We start from the raw sequence: 23,257 nt of genomic DNA on the forward strand, positions 1-23,257 counted from the left end.
ACACGATCAGTCCAGCACTGGTGATAAATGTTGTCGTTTTCTCCAACTCCTGTCGACTGCCGTATAGTTTGGTCTGCAAGGGAGTTGGTGACGGCCACACTTCTTTTCGTTCCTCATCTAGTAGAAACATGTTGTAAAACAATCTTCCCCCTGTGCACACACACAGAAACATGTTGTAAAACAATCTTCCTCCTGTGCACACACACAGAAACATGTTGTAAAACAATCTTCCTCCTGTGCACACACACAGAAACATGTTGTAAAACAATCTTCCTCCTGTGCACACACACAAACACACACACACACACACACACACACACACACACACACACACACACACACACACACACACGTTGTAAAACAATCTTCCTCCTGTGCACACACACACACACACACACACTGTAAAACAATCTTCCCCCAGTGCACACACAAGTTGTAAAACAATCTTCCTCCTGTGCACACACACACACACACAAGTTGTAAAACAATCTTCCTTCTGTGCACAGTGCACACACACACACACACACAAGTTGTAAAACAATCTTCCGTCTGTGCACACACACACATACACACACACAAGTTGTAAAACAATCTTCCCCCTGTGCACACACACAGAAACATGTTGTAAAACAATCTTCCTCCTGTGCACACACACACAAGTTGTAAAACAATCTTCCCCCTGTGCACACACACACAAGTTGTAAAACAATCTTCCCCCTGTGCACACACACAGAAACATGTTGTAAAACAATCTTCCTCCTGTGCACACACACAAACACGTATTAAAACAATCTTCCATATGTGCCTGCGCACACACAGTGACACAGAAACATGTTGTAAAACAATCTTCCTCCTGTGCACACACACAGAAACATGTTGTAAAACAATCTTCCTCCTGTGCACACACACAAAGTTGTAAAACAATCTTCCCCCTGTGCACACACACAAACACGTATTAAAACAATCTTCCATATGTGCCTGCGCACACACAGTGACACAAACAAAGTTTTAAAACAATCTTCCACCTGTACACACACATAAGTTTTGAAACAGACACCACTACGAGCAGCACAGCAGACACACAGTGATGCATATATAATGATACATGTAGATATATATATATATATCAGTTATCACTATCACTGTACTAAGCTCTAACTGTCAACTTGTCAGTTTTCTATCTAATATAGACAACTTACAAGGTTGCCACTCAAACACGCTTTCATTCAACTGCTTTTAGGTCTGATGATCTGTGTGTTCATATTTAAGTTTGTGTGTCTTTGTCAATAAGCAGTGAACTTCTGTGAAAAATAAATGTGAATTGTGATTCAGACACAGCTCAAGCAAACAGCGTTTCTGAAAGTCTACACTTAGCCAATACAAGTGTTTCTCCACTTTACACAGTTCTGACTGTCGCTACAGGTGTTTAAATTTTAATTCTGTCAGACTGAGACTATTTAAATGCATTAGGCTTATCCGTTCTGCACTACTCTGTCTCTGTGCAGTGGCGAAAGAAACCCACTGACTGTCACTACAGTCTGTAAAGCTGAAGGTATCACTATTATCACTCGATTACATGGACTTCTTTCATAGTAAAGCTCCCGCGAGGAAAGTATAAATACATCAGTTACTTCTTCTCTATTATTAAAGGCTTACTAACTCGCTCCCGTGTTTACGATGTGTAGTTTGCCCACAATCGATGTCAAATGCATCATAAGGCCATATAATGACGATATGTCGCAATGCGCGGACCATATACATGCATTACAGCTTGTTCTAGCCTCTGAAAAAGTGAGGATGTCAACAAAGACGCGGAGTTATTTCCCTTGCGTCAACGTTACCTCTGTTGGCAAATCTATAAATAGGACGATCTAGATCAAAATAAAAATTCAAATATCTCAACATTTAAGGGGTCCTAGACCACAATATCTTGCAGGGAACTTAATTTAGCATGTCTCCAGCTGTGGGTAAAGCAATTAGCGTGAATAGTCATAAGCTTTCTATGCCTTTAAAGTAAATGATACATCAGCCAGTAGTTTAAATCAACAAGCTGCCTGCGCTGTTTTCAGAACTGAACATGCTCTTTCCAGTGGGAATGAGAAGAAGAACTTGCAGCCAGTAGTTTAAATCAACAAGCTGCCTGCGCTGTTTTCAGAACTGAACATGCTCTTTCCAGTGGGAATGAGAAGAAGAAATTGCAGCCAGTAGTTTAAATCAACAAGCTGCCTGCGCTGTTTTCAGAACTGAACATGCTCTTTCCAGTGGGAATGAGAAGAAGAACTTGCAGCCAGTAGTTTAAATCAACAAGCTGCCTGCGCTGTTTTCAGAACTGAACATGCTCTTTCCAGTGAGAATGAGAAGAAGAACTTGCAGCCAGTAGTTTAAATCAACAAGCTGCCTGCGCTGTTTTCAGAACTGAACATGCTCTTTCCAGTGGGAATGAGAAGAAGAACTTGCAGCCAGTAGTTTAAATCAACAAGCTGCCTGCGCTGTTTTCAGAACTGAACATGCTCTTTCCAGTGGGAATGAGAAGAAGAACTTGCAGCCAGTAGTTTAAATCAACAAGCTGCCTGCGCTGTTTTCAGAACTGAACATGCTCTTTCCAGTGGGAATGAGAAGAAGAAATTGCAGCCAGTAGTTTAAATCAACAAGCTGCCTGCGCTGTTTTCAGAACTGAACATGCTCTTTCCAGTGGGAATGAGAAGAAGAACTTGCAGCCAGTAGTTTAAATCAACAAGCTGCCTGCGCTGTTTTCAGAACTGAACATGCTCTTTCCAGTGGGAATGAGAAGAAGAACTTGCAGCCAGTAGTTTAAATCAACAAGCTGCCTGCGCTGTTTTTAGAACTGAACATGCTCTTTCCAGTGGGAATGAGAAGAAGAACTTGCAGCCAGTAGTTTAAATCAACAAGCTGCCTGCGCTGTTTTCAGAACTGAACATGCTCTTTCCAGTGGGAATGAGAAGAAGAACTTGCAGCCAGTAGTTTAAATCAACAAGCTGCCTGCGCTGTTTTCAGAACTGAACATGCTCTTTCCAGTGGGAATGAGAAGAAGAACTTGCAGCCAGTAGTTTAAATCAACAAGCTGCCTGCGCTGTTTTCAGAACTGAACATGCTCTTTCCAGTGGGAATGAGAAGAAGAACTTGCAGCCAGTAGTTTAAATCAACAAGCTGCCTGCGCTGTTTTCAGAACTGAACATGCTCTTTCCAGTGGGAATGAGAAGAAGAACTTGCAGCCAGTAGTTTAAATCAACAAGCTGCCTGCGCTGTTTTCAGAACTGAACATGCTCTTTCCAGTGAGAATGAGAAGAAGAACTTGCAGCCAGTAGTTTAAATCAACAAGCTGCCTGCGCTGTTTTCAGAACTGAACATGCTCTTTCCAGTGGGAATGAGAAGAAGAACTTGCAGCCAGTAGTTTAAATCAACAAGCTGCCTGCGCTGTTTTCAGAACTGAATATGCTCTTTCCAGTGGGAATGAGAAGAAGAACTTGCAGCCAGTAGTTTAAATCAACAAGCTGCCTGCGCTGTTTTCAGAACTGAACATGCTCTTTCCAGTGGGAATGAGAAGAAGAACTTGCAGCCAGTAGTTTAAATCAACAAGCTGCCTGCGCTGTTTTCAGAACTGAATATGCTCTTTCCAGTGGGAATGAGAAGAAGAACTTGCAGCCAGTAGTTTAAATCAACAAGCTGCCTGCGCTGTTTTCAGAACTGAACATGCTCTTTCCAGTGGGAATGAGAAGAAGAACTTGCAGCCAGTAGTTTAAATCAACAAGCTGCCTGCGCTGTTTTCAGAACTGAACATGCTCTTTCCAGTGGGAATGAGAAGAAGAACTTGCAGCCAGTAGTTTAAATCAACAAGCTGCCTGCGCTGTTTTCAGAACTGAACATGCTCTTTCCAGTGGGAATGAGAAGAAGAACTTGCAGCCAGTAGTTTAAATCAACAAGCTGCCTGCGCTGTTTTCAGAACTGAACATGCTCTTTCCAGTGGGAATGAGAAGAAGAACTTGCAGCCAGTAGTTTAAATCAACAAGCTGCCTGCGCTGTTTTCAGAACTGAACATGCTCTTTCCAGTGGGAATGAGAAGAAGAACTTGCAGCCAGTAGTTTAAATCAACAAGCTGCCTGCGCTGTTTTTAGAACTGAACATGCTCTTTCCAGTGGGAATGAGAAGAAGAACTTGCAGCCAGTAGTTTAAATCAACAAGCTGCCTGCGCTGTTTTCAGAACTGAACATGCTCTTTCCAGTGGGAATGAGAAGAAGAACTTGCAACAAGTAATCAACCCAGAGGCTCTTCCCCGCCAACAAACCAGCAGTCACCGCCAACAAACCAGCAGTCACCGCCAACAAACCAGCAGTCACCGCCAACAAACCAGCAGTCACCGCCAACAAACCAGCAGTCACCGCCAACAAACCAGCAGTCACCGCCAACAAACCAGCAGTCACCGCCAACAAACCAGCAGTCACCGCCAACAAACCAGCAGTCACCGCCAACAAACCAGCAGTCACCGTGACACAGAAAGTAATCCAACCAGAGGCTCTTCCCCGCCAACAAACCAGCAGTCACCGTGACACAGAAAGAAATCACTGCAGATTTCTACCACTTCAATTTGCCATTGAACAACAACCCATGAGCTCGTCAAAGAACTGCTATTTTAAAGAGACATCTTTGATTACAAAAGTTCTTCTGGTCGACAGCAACCAAGAAGAATATTGGTACTTGGCTTAAACTAAAATGTAAATCAGCAGCTCTGATAGGAAAAAGAAGTTTGTTCTGGTATGTTTTCTCTAAAACCAGATAAGCCTTGTGGCCACTGACTGTTCTGTCCAAATATTGAAAGAGTCTTTACTCTCATTTAAAATTCCTGAGCCGTGCAAGATGCAAACCGAGTAGAGCCCCGTAAAGCTGTCATTGAGGCTACCATTCTGTGGAGGGGCCGCACACATCGCCATTCTCTTCCCCTCCCTCATGCCTCCACACTGGCTTTTTAAATGAAACAAAAACAGCTGGTGAATTCTGGAGTAAAGCTGTGAAAGATGTGCCTAGTTCTTCCCAATTCTAATACTTTCCTCTCACAGTAACTTTGCCTGCCTTGCAGTCAGTCTGTCACCAGACTCTGTGCCACAACTCCACAAGAAATAATACTCATTTCCACTACCCCCCCCCCCCCCCCTCCTTTCATCCTCAAAAAGAATGTAAAGTTCTACAAGCTTTGTGCCATCAACATGCCAGTAGACATCACAGGGAGCCATCACTGTAACCCCCTCCTTCACTCTGCAGCACTCACACAAATGAGTACACAATGGAACTGCTATCAAAGACGTTCAATAAAATCAGTGAGTGAAAAGAAGATCCTCCATATCTGTCAAGTTTAAATTACTAAAAGATCAGAAAAATTCCGTCACTACAAGTACAACTGCAAGCACCAGATAATAGTATTAATACTCTATCAAAAAACAGTACTTCAGTTTACTTTCAATGTATTGGAATAAATGAATCACAGAATGAATCTTAATGTACTGTATCTAGCACCAGCCTGCCAGCCACCAAAACATCAAAACACCATCCTGGATCAACTGGTATCTTGTGGTGATGAAAGATGCTGCACCACACTTGTAAATGTAGTTCTGCCCATCTCAAATTGACAATAGACGCAATTTCCAGACATGTGTTGTGACTCAAGAGTCAAGACTCGAGTGAATACTCTTGACAGAAAAAATTGTGTTGAAAAACAGAGACTGAGAGAGCACCAGTAAAAAAAAAAGTTATTCAGCACTTTTGTAATTGTACTGAGAAAAAATGCTATGCAAAAATTAAAATCTGACATTTCTTCTTCTTCTTTTTTTTCATGGGCTTAGACTACCACGTTCACTCATGTTTTTAGCACGAGTGGATTTTTACGTGTATGACCGTTTTTACCCCGCCATTCAGGCACTGGCAGCATACGCCGATTTTGGGTATTTTCATGTTTCTATAACCCACCGAACTCTGACATGGATTACAGGATCTTTTCCGTGCGCACTTGGTCTTGTGCTTGCGTGTATACACGAAGGGGTTAAGTCACCAGCAGGTCTGCACATAAGTTGACCTGGGAGATCGGAAAAATCTCCACTCTTAACCCACCAGGCGGCAGCGACCGGGATTCGAACTCACGACCTCCCGATTACGAAGCCGACGTCTTACCACCACGCCACTGCGCCCATCAAATCTAACACTGACACACCATCCTGTCCTGGCTACTAAAATGTACTGGTAGTACAACTAGCAGTAGTACCACTGTACTATAGTTACAAACTAGGTAGGGGCTACTGTTACGCCTTTTTCAAGTCGTAATTCGACTCAGAAATTCTATAGTTACGGCATGACGTCATTTTACTGTCGTAACCCGCTCACTGCAGGCTTCGGTTACACATTTTCCACGAGTCGTAGAGTCACTCGGCCAGACTTTGATTACGGCGCGGCGTGATCCTACCCGGACATTCTCTAGTTACGACATGACGCCATTTTACTGTCGTAACACGCTCACTATTATTCATGTCCCTTGTTAGGACATACTTGTATGTACTGGTGGTTGATTTTCCAGATATCCTCTCAGTGATTGAGGCTTATATGAGGCTCAGTGATTATATATTTCACTGTTCCTTAACGGGTTTATTCCGTATTTTTGGAATTATCTGTACTAATGGTACAGGTGAATGTGGGGAGTGAAGTAGTTGTTTGTTCATTCAACCCATCCCGTTATTTTGTTTCTCCAAACAAGGATTGAATCATTTGTGTATGATTTGTGGTGGAATTTCCTCCATGGTGTGTACTAGGATGTAATGTACTGAATGTTGGGTTATATTTTCCCCGTATGTGTACTATGCGTACAGGTTAAGTGGAGGGAAAATGTAGTGGTTGTCATTGTTTGCATCAGATGGTTTCGTCCTCCATTGATGCAGGCATAGTCCAACTCGCCAAACTGCAATGCTTCGTTGAAAGTCTTTCTGGGGGCTCGTTTGCGCTGCACCTGCAGGGTTCGCGACGACCGAACGTAGAGCTGGACGAACGCGTTCATTTCAAAGTCTGAGATAACTTTTTGCAACCTGTTGAAGTACTCGAACGTACTTCCTACTGTCAAAACTGCTTCGCTGTGAAGTCCGCTATCCATGACTAAAGTAAACCGGCCTGCATACTGTGATACGGGTAGAAACGCACAACCACTACTAATGAACTGTTGAACACGTCTGTCCTCACTCGACCCACGCTTTAAAATGGCCGCCCAAACCGGATCAAACTGGAAGTAGAACGCGGCCCTGGCGGGGAAATGCTTTGGGGCATAATCAAAGCAAAGAAGGGAAAAGTTACGGGCGGCGTAAGTGTAGCCACTGCGTACAAACTACAAGTCTACTACCTTTTATTCTGGGTTAGTTACTTAGTAACAAAGTTGTTTGGACTTGGAGCAACTGGCTCAATTTGCTGGTGTCTAAAAAAGCTGTTATAAACCCTTCCAAAAGCTGTAGTTAGTGTCCTGTTTAACTGCAATTTCATGTTCATTACATTCTAATCAGCAAAGAGGAAGAAAGCTATGTGAACAATGTTAGTTGTGGCATGATCCTTTGGGAACAAATGAGTACACATTCTAAAAGACTCAAAGAGACATCAAAGTTGAGGTATTTCTGTGTTTATTTACCCCTAGTTTGCGAACATCCCGAGGCTAATCTGACTCAATGACACTCACTGCTGAGAATGTCAAGTTCTGACATTTTCGGTCTATTCCGGGAGTGGTGACTGGTGATCAGAAACACATGTATGCCCGTACCTAAAACTACACCAAAGATACTGAGGTCTAGCTATTTCACATTTACCATTGAAGTGCAGTCTCAGATTTAAACCTTTTTAAGTGTATGAAAGTATGCGAGTCTTGAGGAATGCACTAAAAATGGAAAGAAGCTAAAAATAACACCTTCACCTTTCCTCCAGAAAGAGGGTTCTGTTTACTAATCCGACCGCTGTCAATAACTTATTCAGAAGTTTAAACACAACGAAAGTATAGTTATATGGATTACACCATTAAACACAAGACTGACATCAGGGTAGGAATGTTCACAAGTTCAAAAGAAAGGCAGAAAAAAGTACTTTACCATTTTATCTTGTTCCTCCAGACTTCCTTCAGGAGACAGCCATCTTGAAATTTTCCACAAACATAATCTCCAAGGTGCTCTCTATACTGTGAAAAAATTATTTATCTGATACAATTTTAATGTATAGCTCAATGCATCTATGTTAGCCCTTGTTTAATTTTTCTTGCAAAATTAGTGACAGAAAATGTAAATATGTTGTCTTAGAACGCTTTACGTGCCTGAAAACATGCAAAACTGTTTTGACTGTTGACGTCTGGTCCAGAGAGTATCTGGGGAAAGAAAACAAGATGGAAGAAGAAGCAGAACCACCGCACGAAAAGCATTGCGATGAAGAACTGCAGTCACCGACAGTATTGCCCTGGGACCGATTTTCAAACTGGATCCATTGCTGCTGTGTTGTTACCTTTGACCTTGAGCTCGGTCAGGCTATGGAGGTATGTTTATGTTTTAGTATTTGCTAATCAACTTTTTGTTTTGGGCTGTGCTACCAGTACCACCGTTGAGGGTTTTTAAAGCTCGCACAGTACGTGTTTGCTAAGACTTTCTGTCAGTGTGTTATCTCAGCGTTATGTCAAAGAAGTATGTAAGTTCTACAATATGATGAGTACTCATCAATATGCCAAGATCTGAAAATTGCTTTTATTTGGGGTACTTGATTGAAACTGAAACTGAAACTGCAGGGTGAGAGCAAACTTTTGATCCTTCATTTAAAGGCAGAGTAAGCCTCCCGTAAACCATCACAGATACGGTCAGGCTTTTACACACAGTACAAACACCATTTCATTTAAACACTCACCAATTGAGAACATCCTAGGTGCCCTCCGTAAAGAGCGAACAATTTTCAAAGAATTTATTTTTGCGTGGTTTATCTTACCCCTGAGCCATCGTGAACCCGTGTGATCCAGCTTTCCCTTTTCACAATGCAGTCGTCATAGTTAGTCATTTGAATGCGACTCGACGTGAGCTTATCTACAATAGCACGTTTTTTTTATGCACGAAACAACGGCTGTGGTTCACAAGAACTCTAGCGATGGCTTTTGACTGTTGAGAGGAACGGCGATTTGCACTGATAAACCGGCCGTCGTCTGCTACGACCCTTGCGTGACCCTGCTTCCGGGCTTTTCTTTTTTTAAACTTTCACAACTTCGAATTGTTCTGATCTTGTCTTGATGAAAAACGAATTCTTTTATGATTAAAGAATGTTTGTGTAACAAGCTGTCAATTTATTATTTAGATTTTAAAAGTTAGGTCTAGCGCAAAAACGAGGCGCCGTTGTTGTTAACGGAACAAGTCTACGAAAATAAATTCTTTGAAAATGTCTCACGCTCGACAGAAAGCAGCCAGGATGTTCCCGTTCGGTGAGCGTTCAAATGGAAGTATGCTTGTACTGTATTTAGACGCTCGGGGAGCTCTGTGATGGTTTACGGGAGGCTTACTGTGCCTTTAAACCCAAGCCTGAAGGGCTTAAAACTAAGAGTACTTTAGCCACTAACGTTGATTTGAAACAGGTATTTCAGTGCTTTAGGCACAGATCAGATCAGATATTAGCATAGTTTTTAGACGTTTGGTCATTTTACAGACACTTAAATTAAAAGGTCAGATGACATTGAACGAGAGACTTTATAATGATTTGATTACTGACTTTATGACGGTTTTAACTTCTGTGTCTAGCCTATGTATGAAGGACAGGTTTATCTTCAAGTTGATTTGTCTGTTTTCAGCTGATATACCCAAGCCACATAAAGCTCACAGACAAAGAGGTAAGAACCAGCAAAATAAGTAGTAGTAGTTTTGGGACTGGCGTTGTACATTATCGCCTAGGCACCGCAGCCCATAAGGTGTCCCATTCCAATTGGAATTTTATGTCTTTATTCGTCAAATAAAAGTATTAGTAACTACAGTAATTTACTTCAGTTATTATCATTAGTAAGCATATTTCCTTTGTATGTCACAATTCATGGTTTTACAAGTCAGTGTTTATTGTTAAGAGTGCTGGTAAGCTTAACGTGTAGATTGATTCACATACACTAACATTTTGTGTTTTACTGTATTGAAATTCATGAACACAATGTGTTGGTCTTTAGATTTAATGTAGCATATTTTATCCACACCGATTGGTACCTTTTTTCAGACAGCTTTTAAAGGGTGACTCAAGCTTTCTCTGTGTTTTTTCTATTTCGTTCTTTCTTGTTGTGACTGAAGATTGTAATGCCGGAACATCACCCCAGTCCTAATTTCCTTGAGTCTGATTCTTGTGCAGAAAATGAATATTTGCTACCTGTCTTTCCCGGATTCAAATTCTGGTAAGTTTGAAACCTTCCTGGCAGATGTATGAGTGTATATATATCTAACTTTTTATGTTCATTTAAAAACATGTGTTTGAAAGGCAAGATGAAGATGTAAATTTCTATCATGATGTAATTCTTTATTCATGTCAGATTGTTAGTTAAGTAAAGTTTTAAAATTCAAGCAGAGTAAGATATACAAAATTAAAAGCCTTTTTTTGGTGGGGTAGTATACTAGTACTAGTAAAACTTGACATCAGATCAAGCCTTTGTGATACCATTTATTGTTGTTTTGAGTAGTTATGTCAATACTGAATACTTGTTTTACGATTTTCACAGGTTGCATGGGGGACACGCAGTTCCATTTTCGGATTCGTCAGTGTCCGGGCCGGAAGGCAGCAGTCAAGGCACACAACTCTTACAACAGAGATTGCCCCGTCACGCTACAGGTACACAGTCAATGCAGTGGAACTCCCCCTCCCCCCTTTTAAGACCTCAAAAAATCTGAGAAAATAAAGTCTTAAAGTTAAAAAGGAGAGAATCTTAAATTGGGGGGGGGGGGGGTCTTAACCCCTTCCCTGCCAGCGTGAAAAAGCGCATTTGTATTCCTGTGTGCCGGAGCAAAATTTGACTTTTGAGGGTGTGTTCACTAAAACGTGAATAATTCAGGCATTTGAAGAGATATCTCTTAGATATTTGGCATGTTTTTTTCTAACATCCCTGGCCCCAATTACAAGTGAAATTAGTTTCATTTGGCAGGACAGAAATTTTTAAGTAATTATTTATTCTTTTTTTTTTCCCCGTGATCAAGCATTTTCGGAACATAACAACACACTTGATCACAAAAATGCATGACAAAACACAACAAAAAACTGGTGTAACAAAGGGAAAAACATCAGGTACTCACAAAACTTCTTGGTAATCAACTTCACTGCTATAAGCATCCAAAGTTATAAGGGTTAGCTGTTCATGGTAAGGTAAGTCCGGAATCGCACGTCATACTCCACAGCTGAGACTCAGAAGCAACAAAGTCACAATCCACAGAGCAGGCAAAGTCCACACACTACTTCCAGTATATGAATTTTGTGTGATAATCCACAAAACACTGAGGAAAGCACAAGGCTGCTCTCAAGGTACTGGTCAGCATAAAGGTTTGTTTGGAAGACAAGGTGGTTGATGAGGTCGTCATCAAAAAACAGCTGCATCCAGTCTACTGGTTCAAAATTGTCAACATTGCACTGCATGCCTGGATTGCCTTGAAATTGGATGTCTTGGTTTGGCGCAGTTGCATCAGCATCTGTCCAATTTCTTATCTTATCTTCCTGACGTTGTCTTGGAATTTGTCGGGCACGGCCGCGGCCACGCCCCCTCGCATTACCTCTCCCTCGTTGTCCTCTTCCCACACTGCTTCCTCGACCCCTGCCGCGACCTCTGACCACAGGACATGAAGTTGATGGGCCAGGCATTGGTTCTGCTTCGGCATCACTGCCATCAGTCTCCGACTGATCACTGTCAGTGGCAGATACACTTGGTTCGTAGCTGATATCATTGTCATCATCAATGCCTACCTCGGACAAAAGAGGGTGGTGCTGGTTGAAATCAGTTTCTTCCTCGTCTGATTCGCTGTCACTTCCATCTCTAAGGTCTTCATCATCACTGTCTTGGTCATTTAGGCACTCTTGAAGCACTTCAAGTGCTGAATAGCGCTTGAAAACAGACCTCGTGGTACCCCCACGCCGTCCACCATCCGACATCTTTGTTGACGACTTAACACAGATAACTCCCGAAGTTTCAAAATTCTCCCAAACATCAATATTTGCTATTCATAACGGTCAAAGGGAAGGAACCGTTGGTTCAAGATGTCTAACTGCTCTGCCAACAGTTTTTGCAGTTACCCCCCTTCTTGGGTGGATACAGGACTCTGATGCGTACACCTCGAACGACGTTCGTGGCGGGGCAGACAGGATGCCAAAAAACACCTCGAACGCCGTTCGTGGCAGGGCAGGGAAGGGGTTAAAAGGGGGGTTCCACTGTACTCAATGTTTTCTTTTGCAAAGCAGAGAAACAATTTATGTAAAGTCCTTGTCTTGAGAAAAAAAAATTCCAGCCTGATCACCTTACTGGCAATTAAACTCAGCTCTCTATGGTAAATCTTAGTAAACATGTTTGCTGGTTGCACCATTTACAGAAGGGTATGTCCAGCGTATCAGCAGGGATGGGGTGGAAGTGTTTGGACATTTTATTTACAGCAGATTGAAGCTGTACAGTCACTATGTGGGTACCATGTGATACAGACCCCTGGATACTGGACAGTCATAGAACAGACAGTCATTCTCATAGAACAGACAGTCATAGAACAGACAGTCATTCTCATAGACAGCCATACTCATAGAACGGACAGTCATAGAACAGACAGTCATAGAACAGACAGTCATAGAACAGACAGTCATTCTCATAGACAGCCATACTCATAGAACGGACAGTCATAGAACAGACAGTCAATCTCATAGAACAGACAGTCATTCTCATAGACAGCCATACTCATAGAACGGACAGTCATAGAACAGACAGTCATAGAACAGACAGTCAATCTCATAGAACAGACAGTCATTCTCATAGACAGCCATACTCATAGAACGGGCAGTTATAGAACAGACAGGAGTACAAATAGCAACTTACTGCTCACAGGACATAATGTTGAAGTGGTTCATGTTCTGGCAATCACATTGCTTTCACACGGTTCAGCACCACTGCATCCTAAGTGATGGTTGTCTTTCATAATACTGTTTGTCTCTTTGCAGAGTGAGACAGCATTTTACTACGGCTTTGTTTACTTCCGACAGACAAAGGACAGATCCATACGAAGAGGGTACTTTCAAAAGGTATGTAGCACATATAGTACACCTATGCATCTTATTTCCCCCTCTTCTTTTTCTCCACATAAAACAAAGAAAGAAATTCATGAGAATTTAAACAGAAATTAAAATCTTGCAATTTTACAATTGGAGGATCCTCAATCTTTGCTCTAGTGTGAGACACTTGGAAAACACAACATAAAGCTTTGCTCAAGGTACATGTCAGTGATTATATTGTACTGCATTGTAATCAGTTGTATCATTTTACATTGTGCTGTTGTGTGTCATGGTCAATGTTTATTTTTGACTGCAGTGTAACCTGTGGTGTAATTTGACACTGTTGCGTGTTTCAGTCAGTAGTGCTGATCAGTAAGCTCCCCTTCGTGGCGCTGTTCTCCCAGCTGGTCAGCATCGTGGCGCCGGAATACTTCGACAATGGGGAGCCCAGCCTGGAAGCAGGTACATTTGGAGTTGGGAAAAAAAAACTGCTTCAGTTGATCTTGTCCTTAACAATTACTCAAGGGTCAGACAGAAAGTGGTCGTTAGAAACAGGTACCGTATTTGACGGATTACAAGACGCACCGTTTTATAAGCCGCACCCCGACTTTTTTTTTAAAAAAGGGGACGAGCCACGTATAGGCCACGTCACTATATTAGCCGCCGTCGAAAAAAATATAATCAGATCGTGTCAATCAATCAAAACAACCAGGCAAACGAAAGTACGTTATTTGGCGAAATCGGCTCCGAGAATAAACAAGTGAAACAAAGAAGAAAAGTGAAAAAGTTTGAAGAAAAATATCACACACACACAATTTGTAACCAACACACACTAGTAGTCCCGCCCGGAATAAGCTTTTTTTGGATGATTTACGACTTTTGCGCACATTTCTAGCAGACGAAAACACAACATGGCGGCTCTCGTTCCTCCAACTATCACGAGACACAAAAAAACGAAATCTCGCGCGCAAGAGATCCTGATACATCCGGTGTTTCTCTGTACGCTATCTTGTCACGACGACTTGTTGACAAACGAAGATTCGTGAAAGAAAGAGAAAAGCGCCGAGTCTTGAGTAGAGAGCTAATAAAGTACCGGTAATCGCTAATCGAGTGAAATGAAAATCCGCCGCGACTTCCATTAGGTGAATGCTATTCAAGTTTAGGTAACGTTTTAGCCGCATCTTTTTATAAGCCGCAATGCGATTTTTTTTTTTAAAAAGTCGCGGCTTGTAGTCCGTCAAATACGGTAGTCGCAATAAAAAGGTGAATTACATTGAAGAAAAACTTGACGAGGATCCTTTTGAGTGGTTGTTGTGGGCAGTTGGTCCTAACAGTTGGTTAAGGAGAGGTAGTTTGCCGGCTCAAGTTTGGCTGTACAAAACAAAATGTAGCTTGCGGTTGGAAGTTTAGAGCAAAATTCTTTGATGATAAAGATTGCTGGTATATTTCAATGTCATGGAATCATGTATGTAAGAGAAATAGTCTGGTGCTGTAGCATGTGGTTCAAACTTTGGGACGGAATTTGTGCAGGTTCATGTACAGTGGAATCCCCATTTTTAGACCCCCCAATTTAAGACTCCTTCCCTTTTAAGACCCTGTTTTTTCAGACTTCTTGTTCAGAACCTCTGTCAATTTACCCCCATTTTAAGACTTCTTGTTCAGAACCTCTGTCAATTTACCCCCATTTTCAGACTTCTTGTTCGGAACCTCTGTCAATTTACCCCCATTTTCAGACTTCTTGTTCGGAACCTCTGTCAATTTACCCCCATTTTCAGACTTCTTGTTCAGAACCTCTGTCAATTTACCCCCATTTTCAGACTTCTTGTTCAGAACCTCTGTCAATTTACCCCCATTTTCAGACTTCTTGTTCAGAACCTCTGTCAATTTACCCCCATTTTCAGACTTCTTGTTCAGAACTTCTGTCAATTTACCCCCATTTTAAGACTTCTTGTTCAGAACCTCTGTCAATTTACCCCCATTTTAAGACTCAGATTTTGTGGAAGTCTCAAAAGGGAAGATCCACTGTATATTCATATGATGCGCCCATTTTATGCTGATTATCCAGAGACATGTATTTGTAAGCAAGTAGAGATTGAGTGTCATGGCTTGAACGTCAAGCTTACATTGTTTTGTTTATTTTTGTCTCGGTCAGCTTGTCACGACATTGACCAGTGGCCGACGCCGGTGCCGGGCGACACTCTCAACCTGCCCATCATGGGCACCGTCATACAGGTCAGTGACCGCTGGTCAGGGCTTGGTCACAGTCCTACATCCGCTTTTCTCTAGCTATCTGTTGATGGAGATGAAAGAGACTGAACTCATTGCGGGTTGCTGGCCTTGTTTCTCTGTTTGGTTCAAAATACCAACCATCAATCCAAGGTGAAACCTGAAATTGCGGACCTTTTAGCTGCTTTATTTTGTTCTCATTATTTTGGGTGATCCTGAAGCATAACCACTTGTGAGAAATGCGAAAGGTTCTCATGGTTTTGACTCCATATTCCAGTAGTTGAAAAGTTTAGTCAGCAGTAAAGTTGCAAATAAAGAAAACCTGATCAACCAAACACTTGAAAAGGTAAGCCTTAGCTTTGGTTGAAGTGGTTTTCCTTGGAGTTTGGTGTTCAGTCTTTTTCATCTTTAGCCATCTTCTTTTGATATGATTTACCTTTCTTTTGCACTACAGTATTTGAACTTATCATGTTTCCTCTTTTTTTTAAAGTTTTTTTGTTTAAAGATATTTATTTTTGTTTTGCCTTGTACATGTAGGATAGAATTTGTTCCCCTGCTTCTTTGGTTGGATTTTATCACTTTTTTAGTATATGCTATTTAGTATTGTATTGTATTTTTGTCTTTTTGGCATAAAACGGCAATGGAAGCAAAGTTCTCAGTCAAAAAGGTTTTCCCTGTAATGTGAATGAAAAAGATGACATGAAATAAAGCTGTAAAAGTAATAATTTGTTTTGGTGTGTCTCTTAAATTGCACACTAAGGTAGCATAGTTGCTGTAAAGAAACTGAAGTCACAACATGGAGATTTTTGCTCACTTCTATTTATGTCATCTTTTACACCTTTTTCTTGGAGTGAAGGATTATGAAAAATAACAAACATGTTTGATGAAAAAATAATACAAACATATTTTGATACCAAGACTGATGTCTTTGGAGAGAGAGGAGATCCATACTTTGCAGTACAGGGGAACCCCCTTTTAAGACCCCCCAATTTAAGACTTCCTCCCTTTTAAGACCGTGTTTTTGCAGACTTTCTGTTCATATTCTTTGTACATTTACCCCCATTTTAAGACTCCTCCTTTTTTTTTCTCTTCTTCTTCTTCTTCTGCGTTCGTGGGCTGAAACTCCCACGTACACTCGTGGTTTTTGCACGAGTGGAATTTTACGTGTATGACAATTTTTTCCCCCGCCATTTAGGCAGCCATACGCCGTTTTCGGAGGAAGCATGCTGGGTATTTTCGTGTTTCTATAACCCACCGAACTCTGACATGGATTACAGGATCTTTTTCGTGCGCACTTGGTCTTGTGCTTGCGTGTACACACGGGGGTGTTTGGACACCGAGGAGAGTCTGCACACAAAGTTGAATCTCTCGCCGAACGTGGGGACGAACTCACGCTGACAGCGGCCAACTGGATACAAATCCAGCGCGCTTCCGACTGAGCTACATCCCCGCCCTACTCCTCCTTTTTAAGACCCGATTTTCTAAGATTTATGGAGTTCTTAAAAGGGGGTGCCACTGTACAGTATTTTGTTTGACACAGGATTTGCATGTATCCTGTATATTATACTTATTTCTGATTGTTTTGAATCCCAAAATAGAACAGTAAGTTATTGGAACAAAACATTACATTCTGTTTTGTCGTAAATTAAACGTTCCAATAATTTACAATTCTTGTTTTGTGATTCTGAATTTTGGAGCGTTGGCAGTCTGTCTGCTGTAGGACTTTCGATTGTGTTCGCTTTTTTCTTGCTTTTTCACCTCCTTTTCTGTTCTTTACCCTTTGATGATGTTGCCGTTTGGTGGTATTGCTGTTGTTGGTGTCTGTGGTGGTGTTGCCGTGTGGGATGTAGGTGCGCATCCCCTGTCGCTCTGACAAAGTCACAGGGTCCACACAGAAGGCACCAGGCACGGTAAGCGTTTGGCCCAAAACATGGAAAAGTTGTCATGGAAATCTGGGTAAATTCTCTGGTGTCACTGTTAAAATGAATAGCTGAATTATTTACTGATGTTATTGCCAGATCACAAGGATTATGATGATAAAATAGTTATTAGTTTCCAGCCTGGACATAGTTTTGTGAACAAAAACCCCAGATTTGAGATTTCAGTGAAATCAAAAAGATATCAAAAAGTATTAGTCCAAAGATTCATTCGAAAGGTAAGTAACTGTCATAGTATTATTGAACGTGCGTTTTTCTTCTGAAAGGATTTGTATTAGTGGTGCAGCTATGAAAATTCCAAGAGTGTGCCAGATTGATCTAGGCTTTAGTAGAGTATACATTGTGTGAAAGGGATTTTTTATGAAATGGTGATCTCTTTTCCTTGCGTGCTTTGAGCTTAAGATATGGAAGAGATTTAAACGTTAACGCTGTTTAAATGCTTACATACCCATTATCACTTTGGAGTGGAGAACCCAATAATTCATAACTAATTTTTTTTATTTAACAAGATATTATGGCAAAATAATGAAAGAGGATTTCTATTTGTTATAACATTGGCTGAATACAGATCTTTAACACACACAAATGTTTACTGTTGATGTGTTTGACTGTATTTCAGCACACAATCCCTGCCCACACGATACTGCCCTCTCTGCACGAAGTGGACATCTACAGGTCAGTCGAGACTCATCAGCACATTACAGGGGTGTACCTCAACTTTTTTTGCTAACAAAAGTGTTACTCTTAAGTTTCACTTGTACATATGCGTTCTGTTTGTGTGTCTGTGTAAAGATATTGGCATACTGTTTGTGTCCTTTCCTCACAGGTTTAATCTAATCGGGTTAAAAGACGAAGAGACAAGAAAAAGTGTCCTGTATTAGAAGGTGTCCTCTTATCAGCTTGGCTCACAACACTGGTACCACTGTTGCAACATTTTAGAATACATTGTGTTTGTTTCTTTTTAATTTTTATAAAGAAAAACGTATCTGTAAGGTATGTGATTATATTGTTTCAGTGTATTTTTATGAATACAAAATATATATCTGTAAGGTATGTGATGATATTGTTTCAGTGCATTTCAGAGCATACTACCTCATGTTCAACTTCTATGGGAACTGGTCCTCATTGGTGAGGTAGGTACTCAAGGCACAAGTTGTCTCCCTGTAGTTCTCTGCTTTCACCCTTTCATCACAGTGCCTATCCACACTTGCTCAAAAAAGCACAGAAAATCAACAGACATGGACATGCACACCCTTACTTGCTTACTTCACCTGTTTTTGTTAGTCGGTTTCTCCCTCTTGCTCTCTGATTGACACACACACATGCCTGTGCGCACACAATCACACACACACACACGCACACAATCACACACACACACACACACACACACACACACACCCAGCACACAGGCGCACTCACACAGACACACTCCTGCACGCTCACACACATACGCACGCCTAGAGAAATGTGAATGATCTGTCTGTGAATGTTTCAGCCCGTTGTGGTCATGGCAGCGTCACCTTCAGTCACCAGTGCCTGTGTTCAAGCTCTAGTCAAGTGAGTGACATTTTGTGGGTATGTCTAACAACAACTTGAAGTGGCTACAACATGAATTATTCCATAAATTGCTCTTTAGACCGGAAGTGATCTTGCTGAGAAAGAGTGATAAGTGGAAAATGAAAATAAGAGTCCTATGTTTATGAGACTAATTTGTCCAAACTGACTAGTCTGAAATCATCCCATACTCATGCTTTTGTTCAACTGGTCTTGCTGTGTTTCAGCATGATTGCACCGCTGAGATACTGCAATGACTTCCGGCCGTACTTCACCATCCATGACAGCGAGTTCAAGGAGTTCACCACCAGGACACAAGCACCGTGAGTTCTTTGTCAACTCTTGGAGTTTGGGCTGTGTATGTGTGTGTGTTGTGTGTGTGTGTGCGTTTAAGTGTGTGGGTTGTATTGTGTGTGTATATATATATATATACAGTCGAACCCACCTAAAACGAACACGCTAGTTACGAATTTTGACTTATAACGTATTAGTTTAAGTTCCCAACTGAATACCTCTTTCTTCATGCTTAAAAAAAATGCTTGAAACGAATTCTTTGTAACGAATTTATGCTTATAACAAGCACTTTTTGGATTCCCAAGCATGCATAATGTCTGTAATTTACTCACGCTTATGACGAAATCTTTAAACTCGTCCCGAGATCGACATATCATATCATTTGCATAACGAACCCCTCTTTTAACAAACACGTTTTCATCGCCCCAGAGCCGCTTTGTCTCTAAAAGTCACAAGGCTACAAGGATCTGCGTGTGAGGCGAGATCAAAGGCAGGTCCATTGTGATGGCTGGGTGGCCTTCTTTATAGACACTGACCTTCTTCCCAGGGGTCATTGACCCAGTTTTAGCTATGAGAGGTGGTTCCCCTTTCATAATATGAGAGAGGAAACACTTCCTGCACCCGGGTCAGTGACTGAGTTTAACCTATGGGGAGTTAACCTATGGGGCGGTCTCTTTGATGTCTTGAGAGGAAACTTGGCCAGGGTAGTACATGCACCAGAACTGGTGGACACCATGAAATCGGAGATTGATCAGAATGTACATGTACATGCTTTTACACGACTTTTTAAATTTTACTTCTAAAATTGTGACAGTAAAAAAATCAATCAATTCTCTCAATGCGAATTTCGGTTAAGACGAACTTATTTCCCGATCCCCAGTGATTCGTCTTAAGCGAGTTCGACTGTATATATCTCTCTCTCTCTCTCTCTCTCTCTCTCTCTCTCTCTCTCTCTCTCTCTCTCTCTCTCTCTCTCTCTCTCTCTCTCTCTCTCTCTCTCTCTCTCTCTCTCTCTCTCTCTCTCTCTCTCTCTCTCTCTCTCTCTCTCTCTTCGAATATGATAGAACAGCCTCACCCCCCCACCACCACTACCACTACACTGTAAAGACCCTGATAACTCAGAAGTTCTGTTGATAATGACTGTAGACTAACCTGCATTTTGAGACTCCATCCCTTGTTTGACCTGACTTTCTTCACAAGAGAAAGGGGGTTAACCACTTTGTGGGTTACTGTCCACGTTTGGAATTGTCATGTGTTATGTTTGTGTCATGTCTTCTGTCAGGCCGCCGGTGATCCTGGGCGTCACAAACCCCTTCTTTGCCAAAACACTACAGCACTGGCCGCACATCATCCGGATTGGAGAAATGGGTGGATTTGGTAAGACTCTTTCACATCACCTTGCGCATTCTTTTTTACTTTTATGTCATGTTTTTGGGGTAATATGCTTAGGTTTAAGTCTTCCAAGGCTGCAGTTTTCTCTCCCTCTTGTTAAGTTTTTTTAATGGTTATTTTCAAGTTGCCTTTTCTTTTGCTGTCGTTGTTTCTCTTTTTTGTCTCCAACAGCAATATCAGTTTCATATTGCTGCTTACCACCAGACAAGATCGAATAAGTTGTAACAGTGTGTGCACAGACTTTTCGTTATTTTGGAAAGATGTCTTGTGACCAGAAGATTATTTTCCGTTTGGTAGTGGCTATTTGTTTCTACATTTACCAGTGTTGCTTGATATAACTCTGCTCATACTCATGGAGGACGGATCATATTTGAACGTTTGATTAAAATTGTGCGTTGAAGCACAGATTTAAATTGTTTGAAAGCTTGCTTTTTTTATAACCACACACCACAAAGCCAGAGCTATTAATAAGTATTATCAATAGCAAAGTCAAACCCAACAAAGAAACCTGCTTGAATAATGCTTCATTGCTATTTGCTTTTGAGAACTGGCCGTTTTCTTCTTCTTTTTTTCTTCTGATCTTTGAACAAGTCGTCTTGAATGTATTGACTCTATGGTCTCTTGGAATGATGAGTAGGATAGGTACATTACGAGTATCGACGGAGCTCAATGATTATTACGAATCAAAGCTAGAAAGTCTACAAGGATGCAACTCAAGAGTAAACTTGCAGAAAATGAAAGGTACATTAAAACAAAGAACCCACACCCTCTTGTGTTTTGGGTAAGGCAAATTTGCTTATTTCATTGTTGTGTACTTCTATTCTTTTAGTTGTACAAGAGTGGTTTGAGATGAAGAATTCTTGCTCTGACGTTCATGTTCCAATTACCTAGCTTTTTCTGTTTTTGACTATGTCCTGAGGTGTAAGGATTATTACTTTGATGTGTATGGGAGATCTGTCCTAAATGATTGTATTTTAAGCTCAAAATGTGTACACCTGTACTTATAATCATCCAAGCAGAGAAGGATTCACGTACAAGTGGCTATTATTTGACCAGTAAACGCTGCAGGATGCATTGTACAGATTTTCTCTGTATTTGAAGAATAAATGGAATAGGTTGCTTTTATCTGGATTTCTGTTCAAACTTTACTGGAGAGTCAGTCATTTGAATTAACAACTGCTTATTTTGGGGGAATTTTTTTAAACCACATGTTCACAAAATATGTCTTTACCTTTTTGATTTTTGACAAGGATTGGTCAGTACAGTTATGACAGTGTTGTGCAGCACAAAGTTGTTCATTCCTTGCTACTGTTTGTCTTATAAAGGCAGTTATGACAGTGTTGTGCAGCACAAAGTTGTTCATTCCTTGCTACTGTTTGTCTTATAAAGGCAGTTCTCCCAAAGCCCTGAACAAATTAAAGAAAGCTGCATCGTTAAAAACTCTGGACTCAAAACCAGGTCAGTTACACAGGTTTTGGTCTCTTTTTTTCTCACCTGCTGGTCTACCTTCAGTGTGTGTTTTTCTTCCTGCCAACAGCACACTAACCTAGGAAGACACACCTGTAGACTTACTAACCCCTGTTGTCCTAGTCTCGCTTCAGCTTGTTTTTTGTCTAGACGTGTCGCTGATGTAACCTTGTGCTTGACTTAACTCCCATGTGTAGTGTCAGTGTTGTCATTTTTGACACGCGCTAGTGTAGCCTGTGTATTGATGCAACTCTGTCCAGCTGTGTGTGTGTGTGTGTGTGTGTGTTTGTGTTTGTGTGTGTGTGTGTGTGCACTGTGTGTGTGTGTTGGTGTGTGTCTGTGTGTGTGTGTGTGTGTGTGTCATAACAAACTTTGACATTTGACAATATTTCAGAAAATGAATACTTAAAATGCATGATATTTGGCTATGATAGTAAATTATAAAATAAGGGCAAGACCTTTCTAGTTTGTTTGACGTCAAGACATTCTAGCTGTTCCTACGCCATCATGGAAATAAAACATTTAATTTTTCACGCTCACAAATTTTGTAGGGCCCCATCATGAACATCCCATAATTGCTTGCACATAAAATCTAGATGTAAGATTTAGATATAATTATGATGACATGCCTAATAATATGGGGATCATTCCAATTCATCTTGGCCATAATATGGTTACGCTGAGTTAACTGAAATTGCCAAAGTTCTTTGCACAGAGATCTATAAACTGCAAAACACAAAGTTCTGCAAAACAAACAAATCAGTGTTCCTGAACTTCAACATTTACCGCAACACGGTGGCCTAGTGGTAAGGCGTCCGCCCAGTGAGCGGGAGGTCGTGGGTTCGAACCCCGGCCGGGTCATACCTAAGACTTTAAAATTGGCAATCTAGTGGCTGCTCTGCCTGGCGTCTGGCATTATGGGGTTAGTGCTCGGACTGGTTGGTCCGGTGTCAGAATACTGTGACTGGGTGAGACATGAAGCCTGTGCTGCGACTTCTGTCTTGTGTGTGGCGCACGTTAAATGTTAAAGCAGCACCGCCCTGATATGGCCCTTCGTGGTCGGCTGGGCGTTAAGCGTTAAAAAACAAAACAAACTTCAACATTTAGGTACAGTCAGGATGAAATTGGTTGCT

General features: G+C 41.3%; 2 protein-coding genes across 10 annotated transcripts in view; one reads left to right on the top strand and one right to left on the bottom strand.

The window, feature by feature from the left end:
- LOC138965280 (sarcolemmal membrane-associated protein-like) overlaps nt 1-8,177 on the bottom strand; it is a 71,064-nt gene extending 62,887 nt beyond the window's left edge. For all 9 annotated transcript variants that reach the window (XM_070337408.1, XM_070337403.1, XM_070337404.1 and 6 more), the window contains exon 1: nt 8,118-8,177. In XM_070337408.1, coding sequence (XP_070193509.1) covers nt 8,118-8,120 — 3 coding nt within the window. In that variant the 5' untranslated portion in view covers nt 8,121-8,177. The remainder of the gene's footprint in view (nt 1-8,117) is intronic.
- A 223-nt stretch (nt 8,178-8,400) lies between these two features.
- Nucleotides 8,401-23,257, top strand: part of LOC138965282 (protein DENND6A-like) — a 33,766-nt gene continuing 18,909 nt past the window's right edge. Inside the window, exons 1-13 of the mRNA XM_070337412.1 lie at nt 8,401-8,551; nt 9,839-9,877; nt 10,378-10,420; nt 10,742-10,851; nt 13,204-13,284; nt 13,611-13,716; nt 15,407-15,486; nt 17,331-17,390; nt 18,037-18,092; nt 18,490-18,550; nt 18,913-18,974; nt 19,199-19,294; nt 20,548-20,642. Coding sequence (XP_070193513.1) covers nt 8,405-8,551; nt 9,839-9,877; nt 10,378-10,420; nt 10,742-10,851; nt 13,204-13,284; nt 13,611-13,716; nt 15,407-15,486; nt 17,331-17,390; nt 18,037-18,092; nt 18,490-18,550; nt 18,913-18,974; nt 19,199-19,294; nt 20,548-20,642 — 1,036 coding nt within the window. The 5' untranslated portion in view covers nt 8,401-8,404. The remainder of the gene's footprint in view (nt 8,552-9,838; nt 9,878-10,377; nt 10,421-10,741; nt 10,852-13,203; nt 13,285-13,610; nt 13,717-15,406; nt 15,487-17,330; nt 17,391-18,036; nt 18,093-18,489; nt 18,551-18,912; nt 18,975-19,198; nt 19,295-20,547; nt 20,643-23,257) is intronic.

Source organism: Littorina saxatilis, linkage group LG4, assembly GCF_037325665.1.
Source record: "Littorina saxatilis isolate snail1 linkage group LG4, US_GU_Lsax_2.0, whole genome shotgun sequence".
Lineage (NCBI taxonomy): Eukaryota > Metazoa > Mollusca > Gastropoda > Littorinimorpha > Littorinidae > Littorina > Littorina saxatilis.